Genomic DNA, 15,768 nt, shown 5'->3' with positions numbered 1-15,768 from the left:
ATTATTCCCCAGGCTGATTTTTTTATAAGAAATTTTATTTATCAAGAAAATAAATTTGCATTCCAGAAACTTATTGATAAATTTCTGGCTAAGCCTTAGCATCACTGTGAAAAAAGATCCTCACACGGTTTTCAGCTCAACATCAGGAAGGTATCTTCCAAATTCATCGTGTTGACTGACAAATTAAAATTTGGTAATTTGCCTCAAAGTTATTTTGAAAAATCTTTTCAAGTTGAGAAGATGAAGAAACATTTTTGTGCACTGTGGGATAGTATACATACCCAAGTGGGCTTGCCAAGATGTTGACAGAGTCAGATTCAAGGCCTTCAGCTTGAAGAACGTACGAGAATATGTTTATGCTACTAGAAATGTTCCCATACATATTTATACCCCTCCATCCTCCCAGTATAGCTATGACACAATTTTTGGTTAAATTGATATTCAGTGTTTTTCTTAATATGATTCTGTTAGTATTGTCTACTGCTGAGCCAAGTAATTTTCTGTTGTTCTGGTTCTTTCCTTGCTTGCGTGATGTTTGCTCTTTTTGCAATTAACAATTACCTCACTATTTTTGTAAGTACACTATTCACTGTCATTAATTCTTCCAGACCAACCAATAAAACCCCTTTGAATAATATTTTCCCTCACTATCTGACTTGTCAAGCATGTTATTGGTTTCATGTTTTTCTTAGCGCTATCCCTCCTGGAACTCCCTGTCCTCTTGCTTCAGTCCGACTGGTTGGTTTCGAGGCCTGCTACCCAGGTGTCACCCTGGGACTTCTGTGAGCCTCTTTTCTTGTTTGATTGCCTATTTCCTGTTTCTTGGTTTATGTCCTCATTTTGGTGGAGTGCATTCTTTAGTAGCTTTCCTAGAAACGGTGCGTGGGAGGTAACGGTTTTGAGTTCCTGCATGATTGACAACAGCTGTTTTACACCAGTTGGTCATTTGGCTGGATTTGGAATTCTAGGTTGAAAGTAATTTCCCTTTGTTTTGGCTGCTCTCTTTTGTGTTGGAGGCTTTCCTTAAATGTCCGATAATCCACTGTTCATTTGTATTTGGGAGAGCCTTATTCACTTTGAAGAATTTTGACAGTTTCAAAAATAACACGTACTTTGGTGGAGATCTTCAAGGTTTGAACAAACAGCATTTCTTCATCCACAATCTCTTAAAACATGTATCACAAATGAGCACTTGATATTAATTTCCTTCATTGGGAGATTCCTCTCCAATAGAGGTGGAAAACTTGAAATGTGATATTATTTCCTATATTGTTAATTTAGTGCTTGCCTGGTAGAACAGACACAAAATATTCTGGAATTTTCACCTTAATATTCTTTTAAAGTAACATCTCAGTAATATTCAGGATGTAAAGTTTCATCAGAGTATCGTCAGGTTATGGGGCCTTTTATCCTCTGTGATTAAAAAGTGCAATTTCATTTTTTTTAAAAAAAGAAGAAACCACATAGATTTACAAAATCAAATGACTTTTATTCAAGATTTAAAAATTTTTAAGTATTATGTATTTTCTTCTGGTATTTTGTGATTTTAGTCTTTACATTTGGTTCTTGGATCCATTCGCAGTTTATTTTGATTTAGGGAGAGAAGTGCCGATGCAACTTGAGTTGTTGTTTTTTTTTTTAATCTATCCCCAGATGGCTAGTCAGTTGACCCAATCTCATTTATTGAACTGCTATCTTTATAATATAACAAATTCCCAAGTATGTCTGTGTCTATTTTGGGATTCATTATTCTGTTCAGGTAGGTCTATTTATTCATGTGCAGGGACCAAATTGTTTTTATTATTGTCCTCATTACTCTCCTTTTCAGAGTTTTCCTGGATATTTTAAATATCTATTTCTCATAAGAACGTTAGGATCTCTTTGTTTAGTTCCAAAAATAGTACTGTTCTTATTTTTTTGGGAACAAGGATTGGGTTAAATGTATAGGTTAACTTAAGAAGAATGAACATCTTTAAGATTGAGTCTTTCTATTCAAGAATAACATTTTTTTCTTTCAATTTATTTAAATTCTGTTCTTTCATTCACAAGACATTTTTTCCATACATATTAACCAATTAATAAGAAACATTATAATATATAGTAATATCTTTTGATAATCTGTTAATTTGGGGTATTTTATTTTTATTGTTTAAATTATCATGGGTCTCTTTTTCTCCATGATATTGTTGAACTGGTTATAGTTTTTATATTGGAAAAATTTGATTTTAATAAGTTAATTTTGTACCCAGTCCCTTTTACAATTAATCTCTTTGTTTAAAATAGTTTTTTCCTTTTAAAAACATTTTTTTCAAATTATGAAACGTATCATACACACAGAGAATTATTTAAAACTTACATGTTCAAGTTAACAACTAGGTATAAAATAAACACCCTTGCCACTATCACCCAGGTCAAGGAAAGAACATGGCCAGTAGTCCAGAAGCAACCCCACTTATAATTATTTTTCAGTTGAATTAGTTGTCAACACTTCAAATTCAGGAGATTTTATATAAAAACCCACTTTCTGGCCTCTCTTGAAAAATCAGACAATACAGTAGCACTGGGCCCACATCCCATTTGGCAGCAAACGCCTGGAACCCTGGAGCAGTGGCTCTTTTAGATAGACCACTCGCTCTTTTGCTCAACTTTAGGCCGAAACTCAGTTGCCATTTACCATTGCACTTGAGCTACGCTTGCCTTGGAGAGATTGGAATTCCCGAACTTTGTCTTTTGATGATAAAAACCAAAGGAGCTGGTAGTTGGTTGGATGTTGGAAAGTCAGGGTGAGGGAGGACACACCGTTCTGGTTCAGGCAGTGGGATGGTGCCGTTTCCACGTAGATCTGGGAGTCCTCAGCTTAGAGAAGCAGCTGAAGCCACGCAGTGGATGAGATCACCCAGGGCCAGCGTGTTGGATGTGCAGAACCTTGAGGAGCCCGCATGTGAGGGAGCTGCAGGGAAAGCAGATGCTTTGCTGAGTCTGCAGAGCCAGCTGAACGCGGTTTCCAAGGGACCCAGGAAAGAAAAGCCTGCTTCTACTGAAGGGCAGAGCTGACAAGAGGAGGACCACGGTTCAGAAGCCAGGGAGGGAGGGTGTCTGAGGAAGGTGGAGAGGAGTCCACGGGATGTGAAGATCTACAGAGGGGTCAGGGAGGGGTAAGGCTGAGGAGGGCCTCAGGGTTTAGCTACAGGAAGTCCCACTTGGAGTCCTGGGCGAACTTGATGAAAGCAGATTTAGAGGGGAAGGTGGGAGACAGCTCTCAGGGGACTGAGGAATGGGAAGAAAGGAAAGGAAGGGGAGGATGGTTCTTTACAGAAGGCAGGCTGTGAAGGGGGCACAGAGTGTTCTTTACAGAGGGCAGGCCTGTAGGAGGATATGGGGTCGAGGGGAGGCTGGGGTTTGTTTTTGTTTTAAGATTTTAGAAACCTGGCTTATTTAAATGTTGATGGGAAAGAACAAGTAGGTTGAGGGTGTAGGAGAGCTGGAGAAGATGGCATCTGAGAACGCAGGGGGAAACCGGATCAGAACATAGAGCCCAGGAAGAGGGCTTGGCCTTGGGTGGGAGGAGAGCCTCTTCTGCTATATATGGGAGAAATCATAGGTGTGGAGTCAGGTACGTTTTTAAGTTTTATAGCAGGGAGCGCACAGAGTTCTCAGCTGGTGACTTTTGTATTTCTTTGATGGAGGAGGTGGGGCTTTCTGCAGAGAGGCAAGGGGCAGACCAGGTTTGAGAAAGCAGAGGATTCGCAAACGGTCACTGTGAGAACAAGAGGGACAGCAGATTGGGGAAACCCCAGGGATGCAGCCCGGAGAGGCCAGCTGGGACCGGAGACCTTGAACGTGCAGCGTGCTAATCTGTGTGGTCATGTGATCTTCTCCAGCCTTGCTTGGCCACCTTCACCTGGGCCTGGCGGGGAGGACAGTGGATTGAGCCAGGGTTGGCGTTTGGCCAGGTGGCTTAGACTAAGGAATGAGGCAAAAGAGTGAGAATTGGCAAGAGAGCAGTGGGAGTGGGCGGGGTCTGCGGAGGAGGAGGTGGAGGTGGAAGGGGACAAATAGCAAAAAAGGCCAGGGGTCAGCAGCCTGAACGTCCCCATGGGATCAGACAACAGGAGTTTGGGAGGACTTGAGTGCACGTGCTGGAAGCAGGGCAGAGGCTGTCTGCTTGGTTACATCAGAGGTGGCGGAACACCAGTTCCAGGGTGTGGCCACTGAGTGGGGAGGAGGGGAAGGTCACTTGGTGTCAGGTGGCAAAGGACACTTAGGACGAGGGCCACAAACGCAGTTTAAAAATTTCTGGTGTTGCATTTAATAAAGGAAAAAGAAACAAGTGAAATTAATTTTAATATTCAACCCACTATTTCCCAGATATTATCATGCCAGCATATAATCAATATAAAGAATTATTCACAGGGAGTTTTCTATTCTCTTTTTCATGCAAAGTCCTCTCTGCCTTCCATCTTTGTGTCTCTTTCTCTACTTTCTGAGGGATTTCTGTCAAATTTATATCTCTCTTTTGATTTAAGAATTTTCTGCTCTCATTTTTAACTTCCAAGAAGAGCTCTCTTGGTGTCCCTTTTCTAGCATCTTGTTTCTGTTTCATGGATGCTCTTTTGTCTCTTATCTCTCTCTGAGGATGTTCGAGGTGGTTTTGTTTTTCTTTTGGGGGTGGGCCGTCTTCTTTCTGCACGACCTCTGTCCCCTCTCCTTCCCTTCTGGTTGCTTTTTTCTGTTTGTTTTGACTCCCACCTTTTGTGGTAGGAAAGACAGAGACCAGTGTTCTGTAACCCTTGGTTGTCTGTCCATATTTAAGGGACAGGGGCTGGAAAGCTGACCGGCAGCTCTGCTGAGCAGGAAGGGGGGTTTCTCAACTGGGAGCCTCACTGCAGGCTTGTCCGGGTGCGCTGTTTCCCGGCGACTCCAGAGGTCATCATCCGTGGGACTTTTCTATTTAGGCTGGTCCGAGGTCACAGAGAACCATCTTTCAGACTTTGCTCCGGAGGGTGTAGGTCCAGCTGCCAGAGTGCCGGTTTCTGGGCAGGAAAGGGAGGCGGGGATCTTAACATTCAGTGTGTTCACGGTGACTCACCAACCCTGCTCCCAGTGTTTTACTCTCTCCTTCAACTGGGCCTGGGGTTCCCCAGTCCAAAGACCCTCTGTTTGTCTCTGCACTGCCTCCTGAGACAAGAAGCCTTCAGTCTTAGGCTGGGGTGAGGGAGGGCAACTTGCTTAACTACATAGAGTAGGAGAGGGGACATGGGTAGAGCCGCTTCCTAAACCTTCAACTGCTCTTCCTGTTATAATCCCACCTTCACCCCTTTCCTGAGATACTTGGAGCCACCCGTCCCCAGGCCTCTAGAGAGGCTTCCTAGCTGTCTCCAGCGCCAGCTGAGGACTCCTCTTCTCCTCCTTATCCATCTGCTTTTCCACTTTCAGATGTTTTCGGTTGTTGTCTTCTTGTATTTGTGGGCTTATGCCTTAGACAAGCGAAACCCCCCTTTACTGTTATTTTGGTTATTTGGGGAGGGGAGCAAAAGTCAACGTGTCCAGTCCGCCTTCTTTACTCGGAGGTTCTGCTTCATTGCTTACCTTTAAGGGTCTCCATGCGCCCCAGCCCCGTGCCTCTTGGTCGGGTGCTGGTTCAGGTTTACGCCCTTGGGCGGCCCCCGCAGCTGCTCTGCCTCGCTTCCTCCCCAAGGTCCCTGTTGATCCTCTTTGTGGAGATCGACTACTGGGAGCGGCTGCTGTTCGAGACGCCCCACTACGTGGTGAACGTGGCTGAACGCGCCGAGGACCTGCGCATTCTTCGAGAAAACCTGCTGCTCGTCGCTCGGGACTACAACAGGTGGGGCCCGCGCTGCCGCCCTCCTGAATGCCACTTCATGCTCCCCCTTTGTCTTATCCGCGCCCACGATGTTGTCCATTTCCTACAGTGTGCGTCCTTCACATTTTGTCCATCTCAAAAAAAATTTAAAAAGTTCCCGTGCTCTCTCATACGGCCCTACGATTATTCCTGTCCCTTTCAGTGTTGTCTTCTGGCTTTAGAGTAGAGAGCAAAAACACCACGTCCCCTCCCACCCCACTGGGCACCTGGACCATATATACTGTCGGCCTGGGTGACTTCTCTAGGAAGGAAGTTGATGGCGTTAGGTTTATGGGCCCAGAACAACATAAGATTCATTGAACCAAGCAAGGCCATGCTGGCACTCCTCTTAACACCCTTTGTACTCATCTCTGGAGTGAGGCTTAGCTCAGGGTTGGGTACCTTTCTCAGCCCAGTTCAAGTCTGAGGGGATGGGACCGGCAGTCTTGTTTGGGTGTCTAGAACTGCACGGTCCAATATGGCAGCCACTAGGTGCATGTGGCTATTTCTATTCAAGTTAATTAATCGAAATTAAATAAAATTTAAAATTCAGTTACTCATTTGCACAGGCCACATTTCAAGGGCCCCACAGCCACGCGTGGCTTGTGGCTACCGTACCAGGCAGCACGAATGGTAGACCATTTCTGTCATCGCAGAAAGTTTTATTGGAAAGCTCTAGCCTAGAGTCATGAACTTTTAGAGTTCTCCACCAAGTGTCCTGGTGTGGAGGAGAGGTCGTCAGAGCTGATAGCTCCCTACCAGCTACCGGTCTCCTCTTATGCGCAGGATTATTGCCATGCTGTCCCCAGATGAGCAGGCCCTGTTCAAAGAACGTATCCGGTTCCTGGATAAGAAGATCCACCCTGGGCTCAAGAAACTGCACTGGGCCTTGAAGGGGGCCAGTGCCATCTTCATCACAGAGTGCCGCGTACACGCCAGCAAGGTGGGCCATGGTCATTAGACCCTAAAGGTCTGCAAGGCAGACTGAAAGGCTGGCATGTGGGTAATTAATACCTGAGTCATGGGTAGTGGTGGAGAGACCATGGAGTCGTGTGAAAGAAATGAAGTGTGCTTAGGGAAGTTTTTTTTTCTTAATGTCAGCAACTCTAGCCAGAGGACAGTGGGAGGATAGAATTAGGCCCAGAGGGTCTATTCCCAAGCTGAAACTCCCCCATGGCTGGGGTCTGACTCCAGGTGCAGACGATTGTGAATGAGTTCAAGGCGTCCACTCTGACCATTGGCTGGCGAGCCCAAGTGATGTCAGAGACACTGCTGGTACGCATTAGTGGCAAACGGGTGTACAGGGACCTGGAATTTGAGGAGGATCAAAGAGAGCATCGGGCAGCGGTGCAGCAGAAATTGATGACCCTGCACCGCGACGTGGTGGCCATCATGACCAACTCCTATGAAGTCTTCAAGAACGATGGCCCCGAGGTAGGGGGTCCTGTGGCCAGGGCTTTGTGGGTGGGCAGGTCCTCAGCTCCCCCAGTCCCATCAGACCCTTCTCTTGGTCTTTCTCCTCCCGCCAACCCCCACGTGCTTCTCAAACATCCTGCTCTAGTCTTGGATTCACCCAACCTTCGGCCTTTCAAACCTCCTTCCTTCAGGACTCGGCGTCCCGTCTTTCTATTGAACCAGCTCGTTCCCCTCTCTGTTGGCTGGTTCTCATTTCCCAGGACCTGCCTTGTCTTCCCTGAGGGGTTCTCTTCCCCCCTGCTCTTCCCACCAGATTCAGCAGCAGTGGCTGCTGTACACGATTCGGCTGGACCGCATGATGGAGGATGCCCTGCGCCTGAATGTGAAGTGGTCGCTGTCGGAACTGTCCAAGGCCATCAATGGGGATGGAAAGACCACCCCCAACCCACTCTTCCAAGTCCTTGTCATTTTGAAGAATGACATGCAGGGAGGTGTGGCACAGGTGGGAACCACTTTGCCCCCAACACCCGGAAACCATCACACTTTATTTGCCAGTTTCCGTCAATCCTTAAACTTGGCTCTAGGCCCTGACTTTCTCCTACAGCCTCCAGGCCTGGTTCTGCGGTGTCCAGCCTTCCCAGTCCTGAGCTTGTGTCCTCCCGGGCCTGTGCTAAGCCCTCTCCACCGTGCTCCCACAGGTGGAGTTCTCACCCACTCTGCAGACGTTGGCAAGTGTGGTCAATGACATTGGCAACCAGCTCTTCTCCACCATCTCTGTCTTCTGCCACCTCCCTGAAATTCTCATCAAGTGCAAGTTTCTTCGTGAGCCTATCTACACAATCGTGGGTGAGTGGGCAGTGGGAGGGCACCAGGTGCAGGGGTAGCAAAAGCTTAGGACCTGGAAGAGCCAGGAGGAGAGACCAGGGCTGTTTCCAGACATACTGGGCCAGTCATCTCCGTGACTGGTGGAAAACCCAGGTCAAAGGGCTGGATTGGGGAAGGGAGAAGGGCCACAGAGGGGGGTCAAAACTGGGTGACTGATGCTCAAGGGGTTTGGGGTTTGGGGTTGGGAGACCAGGAAGGACTTGTTTGGGACTGGGGCTGGGCTATAAGAGCCCTAGACACCAACAGGTGAGACATCTGAATCCTACAGAGTAGAGTCATTCTTTTACTTTTGGCCTCCTCCTTCATTTTCTAATGCTCGTGTTTGAGCTGTATTTCTTTGGGAAGGGGCTGTTGGAGGGAGGGTTCTAGGGCAGTGGCCAGGGGCTGGGCTGCAGCTTAGGTTGGCGTGGAAGTTAGTGAGAAGCATTTTGCTGGGTCTTGAAGAGCGGGATGAGGACATCAAGAAGATCCAGGCCCAGATCAGCAGCGGCATGACCAACAATGCAGCCCTGCTGCAGAACTACCTCAAGACCTGGGACACGTACCGCGAGATTTGGGAGATCAACAAGGACTCTTTCATTCGTCGATACCAGCGCCTCAACCCGCCGGTCTCTTCTTTTGACGCCGACATTGCTCGGTAAGGAGCAGAGGTGGCTGTGAGGGTCTGTCTGGAAGAGGCGGAGCACTGCAGGGGGAGGTCTGACCTGCAGACTGGGAGAGGGGCAGAAAACTAGAGGACAAGCACCGGACCTAGGGCGCTGGACCTTTGTTTCTCAAGGGGATAGCGATCCAATAAGAGCTGGGCAAGATTTAGGGGAAAAGCTGCTTTGGTGCGAAGTACCACAGGGTCCTGCTGGGAAAGGAGAGATGCTAGGGATCTGAAAGGTGAGAGACGTGAACACTTTCATTTTAAGAACGCAGATGGGAGTTAAATGGAAGAAGATTCTTAAATTCTGATATGAACTCCCATCTCTTTGTCCTCTAGTCATTCATTCATTCATTCATTCATTTGTTCAAAAAACACCATTGTTATGATGGGTTGTGAGGAATTAAAAAAAAAGAAATGAACAAGTTTTTTCCTCCCAAGGGCTCTAGTGCAGTAGGGAAGATAAGAATATTGCTGAAAGAGCAGTGGCCGTGGCATCTTGAGGACAGTTGAAATTCCAGCTCCACCACTTACTAGTCATGTCATCTTAGGTCGGTTATTCACATTCTCTGGGCCTCAGTTTCCTGTGAAATAGGTGTTATACTACCGACCTCATAAGGTTGTGAGACTGTTAAGTATATGTGGAAGCTCTGTGGGAACTCTGAAGCACTAATGTGCTGATGTGCTCAGTGTTCTTATACAAGCTTCCATGCAATCAGCGCCGTGAGTCAGGTATGCAAGATGCGGGGCAGTTCGATGAAAGGAGAGAGAATTTTCAGCCGGGGGCGTCAGGGGAAGGAGGACATGGATGAAGGTAGTGACTCTGGGGCAGGGCTTTTCAGGATGGGTAGGACATCAGCAGGCAGAGATGGGCAGTGGGAGGGCATTCCAGGCAGAGACAACAGCATGAAGATGGGACCACGTGAGCATGTTCACCAAATAGTGAGTATCCAGAAAGGAAGTCAGCAGAGGGATAGATGTACAGCAGCCAACTTAATCCTCTCAGCAGCCTCGCAGGGTGGGTTCTGTTACCGTCACCAGGTTGCAGATGAGAAGACTGAGGTTCAGAGTCGTTAAATAACCTGCCTGGCGGCACAGAGCTAGTGAGCAGCACAGTGTGAACCCAGCCCGGATCGCTGAGCCTCTAAAGCCTTGAATGCAAACCGCGGAGTCTGAAAGCAGCGGTTGGGAAAATGCCATGATCACAGCCACCTGCTGGGGGACGGGTTGAAGTGGGAGACACCCGGGGGCAGAAGAATGCTTTAGCGCTGCTGGCTGGGAGGAAAATATCACCCAGGCAGGGCATCCGGCACGTCTGCAAAGAAAAAGACGTCCTAGCGGGGATGTGGGCCTTTTCAGCTACACGGAGGTGGCTAATAACGTGCAGAAGGAGGAGACGGTCCTCAACATCCAGTTTGTGTTGCTGGACTGCTCGCACCTCAAGTTCTCACTGGTGCAGCACTGCAATGAGTGGCAGAACAAGTTCACGACCCTGCTCAAGGAGATGGCGGCCAGGCGCCTCCTGGAACTGCACACCTACCTGCAGGAGAACGCAGAGAAGTACGGCTGGTGGACATGGGCTCAGGCCACGCAGGGGGGAGGGTAGGCCCGGCCTTCCCACCCGCCCGCCCACACTCTCTTCGCCCACGCTGCAGAATCAGCCACCCTCCCCAGACGCTGGAGGAACTGGGGGTCAGTTTGCAACTCATGGAGACCCTGCAGCACGATATGCCCAACTTGGAGACCCAGATCCCTCCCATACACGAGCAATTCACCATCCTCGAGAAGTACGAGGTGCCAGTTCAGGACAGCGTGAGTTCCTAAGACGCGCGGCCCACCCACCCGAGCCCGGCCCATTCCAGCCCCAGGTTGCGGGGGACACTGACGCCCCATGTCGGAGACCCTCGGCTGTCAGGAGGGAGAGCAGAGAAGTGAGCGGGGGAGAAGGCACAAGGCCCCAAAGCCTCTGAGAGCCAAAGCTAACTTGAATGATCTTTCGGGTCACCCTGAGGATCTCTTTCAGGCCCAGCAACTGCTTGATTTCTTTGGGCCTCATTGCATGTGGAACTTGGACACAGATGCTGGTCCAGAGGATCGGAAAAGAGTTCTTCGAAGTGTTGGTGGGACGGGCAGAGCTCCTGCTCGTGGATCACCTCCACTCTGTGATGTCCCCAGGTGCTGGAGATGCTGGACAGTCTCAGCGGGCAGTGGGTCGCCTTCCAGCAGGCTGTGCTGGACGGTGAACAAATGCTGAAGAGGCACAAGGAGAAGTTCAAGACAGGCCTCATTCACTCAGCTGACGATTTCAAGAAGAAAGCACACAATCTTCTGGAAGAATTTGAATTCAAAGGTACCCGTCTCTTAACCTCTCCCCTGACTTTCCCTTTGTCTTGACCCAGTCTTTCAAAGCCTAGGTCCCGTCCCGGGAAGAGTGCAGACAAGGCTGAGCAGGGGAAAGAGCCTGGCACGTCTGTCGGTGACACTCCTGTTGTCGCTGAGTCTTGGCTGGGAGGCAGCAGCCCAGCTCATAGCCTCTCCAGTTTTCTTACACTGACTTTTCATGTCCCACCCGTTTCTGACTCTCGAGCCACAGGTAGTAGTTTCAATGCATTATTTCAATGCGTTCCCTCTTGTTTTCCTTCTCTTGTGGGAGGAGAGAAGTGAGATTTACCCACAAAGAGGAAAGCAAGCCACGGTGGTCTTTCAGGGGACCTTGGCCTTGAGTGGGAATCTGAACTTCACCTTGGACTCCCCACAGGCCCCTTCACCAGCAACGTGGGGCACCAGGCGGCCCTGGAGCAGATAGCCCACGTACGGGCCATGCTGAACGCCATGCGGGAGGAAGAAAACAATCTCCGTGCCAACCTGGGCATCTTCAAGATCGAGCAGCCAGCCTCCAAGGACCTGCAGAACCTGGAGAAGGTGGTGTGCCGAGCAAGGCCCTCGTGGTGACCAAGGGTAGGGGGCAGGAGGCAGGAGAGTGGGTCCCAACCTGCTGAGAAAACAACCGGGGCCAGGAAGATGGGTACACGAGGAGCTTTTTTTAAAAATGGGGGGAAAACTCAGGTAACAAAAGAACCATTTTAAAGTGAACGGTTCAGTGGCATTTAGTACATTCACAATGTTGTGTAACCATCACCTCTAATTCTAAAACATTTTCATTACCCCCAAGAGAAACCCTATACCCGTTAGCAGTAACCCCCCATTCCCTCTCCTCCCAGCCCCTGTCGACCACTAATCTATTTTCTACTTACAGTTGACCCTTGAACAACAATGGGTTTGAATTGAGCGGGTCCGCTTATACGCGGATGTTTTTCAATAGTAAATACTACAATACTACACAATCTGTGGTTGAATCCACAGATGGGGAACCATGGATATGGATGAACTGCGGATGTGGAGGGCAGACTATAAGTTATACACAGATTCTCTTGACTGCGTAGAGGGTTGGTGTCCCTAACCCCTATGGTTTTTAATGGTCAACTGAACATGGGTTTTGCCTATTCTGGACATTCTGTGTAAAAGAAAGCATGCAATATGTGACTTTTTGTGTCTGGCTTCTTTCATTTAGTGTAGTATTTTCAAGGATCATCCATGTTGTAGCATGTGTCAGTACCTCATTTCTTTCTATGGGTGAATAATATTCCATTGTATGGATTTTGTTTATCCATTAACCTGTCAATGGACATTTGGGTTGTTTCCACTTTTTAGCTACTGTAAGTGGTGCTGCTGTGACTATGTGTGTACTTGTATTTGTCTGAGTTCCCAATCCCAATTCTTGTGGGTATATACATAGGAGTGGAATTGCTGGATCATATGGTAACTCTATGTTTAACGTTTTGAGGAACCTCCAAGCTGTTTTCCACAGCAGCTGCAGCATTTTACTTTCCCACTAGCAGCGTACGAGGGTCCCTACTTCTCCACATCCTTGCCAGCATGCCCCCCCTTTACTTTTGGTTCTAGCCATCCTAGTGGGTGTGAAGTATTTCACTGTGGTTTTGATTTGCATGTCCCTACTGACTAATGATGTTGAGGATCTTTTTCTTTTTTTTTTTTATATTATTTATTTACTTATTTATTTTGGCCGCATTGGGTCTTCATTGCTGCACGCAGGCTTTCTGTAGTTGCGGCGGGCGGGGGCTACTCTTTGTTGCGGTGCGCGGGCTTCTCATTGCGGTCGCCTCTCTTGTTGCGGAGCATAGGCTCTAGGTGCGCGGGCTTCAGTAGTTGCAGCACGTGGGCTCAGTAGTTGCGGTGCACGGGCTTAGTTGCTCCCCGGCATGTGGAATCTTCCCGGACCAGGGCTCGAACCCGTGTCCCCTGCATTGGCAGGTGGATTCCTAACCACTGTGCCACCAGGGAAGTCCGAGGATCTTTTCATGTGCTTGTTCCCTGAGGCGCTATTAAGGCAAGAGAGTGGAGGAAAAAAAATGTGAACTGAGGAGGCAGCTGTATGTTGCCAGGAGGGAAGAGCTTCTCAGAATGAGAGGAGGAGAGGCCCTGCGTGTTTGCCGGGGAGGAGGAGGGCGAGAGTCACATCACTCAATGCACCTGTCTGCTCTTGGCCACGAAGGAGCTGGACGCGCTGCAGCAAGTCTGGGAGATCACCCGAGACTGGGAGGAAAACTGGAACCAGTGGAAGACCGGCCGGTTCCTGACCCTGCAGACGGAGGCCATGGAGACCATGGCCCACGGGCTGTTTCGCCGCCTCACCAGACTGGCCAAAGAGTACAAGGTGTGTGGGGAGAGGGTGGGGGGCTGCAGGCAGGCCGACTGAGGAAGGGGCCATGTGGGAAAGATGGTCAGGTCTTCGATGCCTCTCGCTTTTACTCAGGACCGAAACTGGGAGATTATTGAAACCACTCGCTCAAAAATAGAGCAGTTCAAGAGGACCATGCCTCTCATCTCGGACCTGCGAAACCCCGCCCTTCGAGAGCGGTGAGGCTGCCCCTCGGCTCCTGGGGGTCGCCCCCTGGCCTGGCCGTCACCTGCTTCTCCCGGTTGTCCCCTCCATGGCGTTCCTAGCTCTCTCTGCCCCTCTGTTCACCAACACACGCCTTGAAGAAGGCTTCCCAAGAGCCCACCGCCGTCCTCTGTCTGTCACATTGTCCTGGGTTCTCCAGCCTTCTTGGCTCTTTCCCTTCCGTCTCCCCTCAATTTATGTTGTCCGTCAGAGCTAAGCTTTACGTCTTCTGTCCTACAGACGCTTGCATGTTGTAGCCCAAAGCCTAACTTTTGTCCTTTAGGGGTTTTGCTTTTGTGCCTTGTTTAAGAGGACCCCGTCTACCCCAGAGCTGTAGACACACTCTCTCCATACTTTCTTCTCATACTTTATAATTTTGCTTTTCAAGTTTACCTCTTTTAGTGCATCTGGACTTTATCACATGATAGAACAGGGCTTTGAAACCATTGAGGCTAGAATAAACTATTTTATAAATGGTGTTTTAATAATTATCTATCTATTCATTTAGGAGTAAGTAATTTTACTTCTTTGGTATTGCCTCCAGCATAATGTTTTTGGCGATGCTTCACTAATAAGTATTATGCAATTAAGTATCACCTAACCACTTTATTTGCTTAAGTTATTTACCCTCTCTAAACCTCAGTTTCTGCATGTGTAAATGGAATAACATGTATAGAGTGGTCCTCATTTATAGAGTGGCCATGAAAATGAAATGGTTCAGGTAAAGCAGTTGGCCCAGTGCATCATCTGTAGTGAACCTGCAATCATCCATCCTAACTCCCTCTCCAGAGAGTCAGCACCTCAAGCTCTGTATTCCCCACAGTGCCTAAGATTGTATTTTAGAGGCTATTTAGTAAATATCTGTTGAATCGTGAATTAATAAATACACAGAATCATAATATCCCAGTGGGAGAAAGCCATTGGGGAGCGATGCTGATACTTTCCAGTAGGCTCTCGTGCTCCAGCGTCCTGATCTGACCTTTTGCCCCTGGCTGCAGGCACTGGGATCAGGTCAGGGACGAGGTCCAACGGGAGTTTGATCAGGAATCTGAACGCTTCACCTTGGAGCAGATCGTGGAGCTTGGGATGGATCAGCACGTGGAGAAAATTGGGGAGATCTCTGCCTCAGCAACCAGAGAGCTGGCTATAGAGTTGGTATGACAGAGTCCTTTCCCATGGCCCCTCATTTCCTAAGCTTCCTGGAACAAAGGCTTCCAGCTTTTCATCATCTGATGGCCCCTCCCAGCTCCTATTACCCTTGGGGGCTAAATACCTGATTGATCTGTTCCCCAATTTCTTTCCGCAGGCATTACAAAACATTGCCAAGACCTGGGATGTGATTCAGCTAGACATAGTCCCCTACAAGGATAAGGGCCATCACCGACTCAGGTAGACAGGGCTGTGTGACCTGGGCTGCAGAGTGGGGACCGAGGCTTGGCAGATGGGGCTAGACTATGATTTTGATACCTTCCACCGCAGAGGCACGGAAGAAGCGTTTCAGGCGCTGGAAGATAACCAGGTGTCTCTGTCTACCATGAAGGCATCTCGTTTCGTCAAGGCCTTTGCGAAGGATGTAGACCACTGGGAACGCTGCCTCTCCCTCATTTTGGAAGTTATTGAGGTGGTGCTCACAGTGCAGCGTCAGTGGATGTACCTAGAGGTCAGGATTCTCTGCCTGAGCTCTCCCTACCTGCTGTTTTGACTCCTTTATTTGTATAGGGCCTAGATAGTTGCCCTGTTATCGGCCCCGTTTTCCCACCTCTAAAGCCATTCTTCATCTGGGACATAGGCATCTGACTCTTGGTTATTACCTCTCATCTTCAGCCCCCTCCTTGCAAAGCCTTTGTTCTTTTTCCATTTTTCTTCTCAGACCCACAAACCTGGCCTCCCAATCCCAAGTTTCCTTCTAGAACTTGAGCATCTTGCCCTTTGGTTCTGATGCTCTTTATCTTCTCCTCAACTGTCAGTCCTGGTCTGAGAGCAGGGAGCAGAGTG

General features: G+C 48.6%; 1 protein-coding gene across 1 annotated transcript in view; it reads left to right on the top strand.

The window, feature by feature from the left end:
• LOC103002677 (dynein axonemal heavy chain 2) overlaps positions 1–15,768 on the top strand; it is a 105,696-nt gene that overhangs the window by 28,581 nt on the left and 61,347 nt on the right. Inside the window, exons 16-30 of the mRNA XM_057536803.1 lie at positions 5,699–5,845; positions 6,650–6,806; positions 7,058–7,297; positions 7,593–7,781; positions 7,978–8,125; positions 8,609–8,801; positions 10,170–10,370; positions 10,466–10,622; positions 10,986–11,160; positions 11,569–11,732; positions 13,384–13,545; positions 13,645–13,748; positions 14,772–14,928; positions 15,080–15,162; positions 15,253–15,433. Of these exons, the coding sequence (XP_057392786.1) occupies positions 5,699–5,845; positions 6,650–6,806; positions 7,058–7,297; positions 7,593–7,781; positions 7,978–8,125; positions 8,609–8,801; positions 10,170–10,370; positions 10,466–10,622; positions 10,986–11,160; positions 11,569–11,732; positions 13,384–13,545; positions 13,645–13,748; positions 14,772–14,928; positions 15,080–15,162; positions 15,253–15,433 (2,458 nt within the window). The remainder of the gene's footprint in view (positions 1–5,698; positions 5,846–6,649; positions 6,807–7,057; positions 7,298–7,592; positions 7,782–7,977; positions 8,126–8,608; positions 8,802–10,169; positions 10,371–10,465; positions 10,623–10,985; positions 11,161–11,568; positions 11,733–13,383; positions 13,546–13,644; positions 13,749–14,771; positions 14,929–15,079; positions 15,163–15,252; positions 15,434–15,768) is intronic.

Source organism: Balaenoptera acutorostrata, chromosome 20 (assembly GCF_949987535.1).
Source record: "Balaenoptera acutorostrata chromosome 20, mBalAcu1.1, whole genome shotgun sequence".
Taxonomy (NCBI): Eukaryota; Metazoa; Chordata; class Mammalia; order Artiodactyla; family Balaenopteridae; genus Balaenoptera; species Balaenoptera acutorostrata.
The sequence above is the reverse complement of the archived record's forward strand: the minus strand, read 5'-3'. Positions and strand labels throughout refer to the sequence as shown.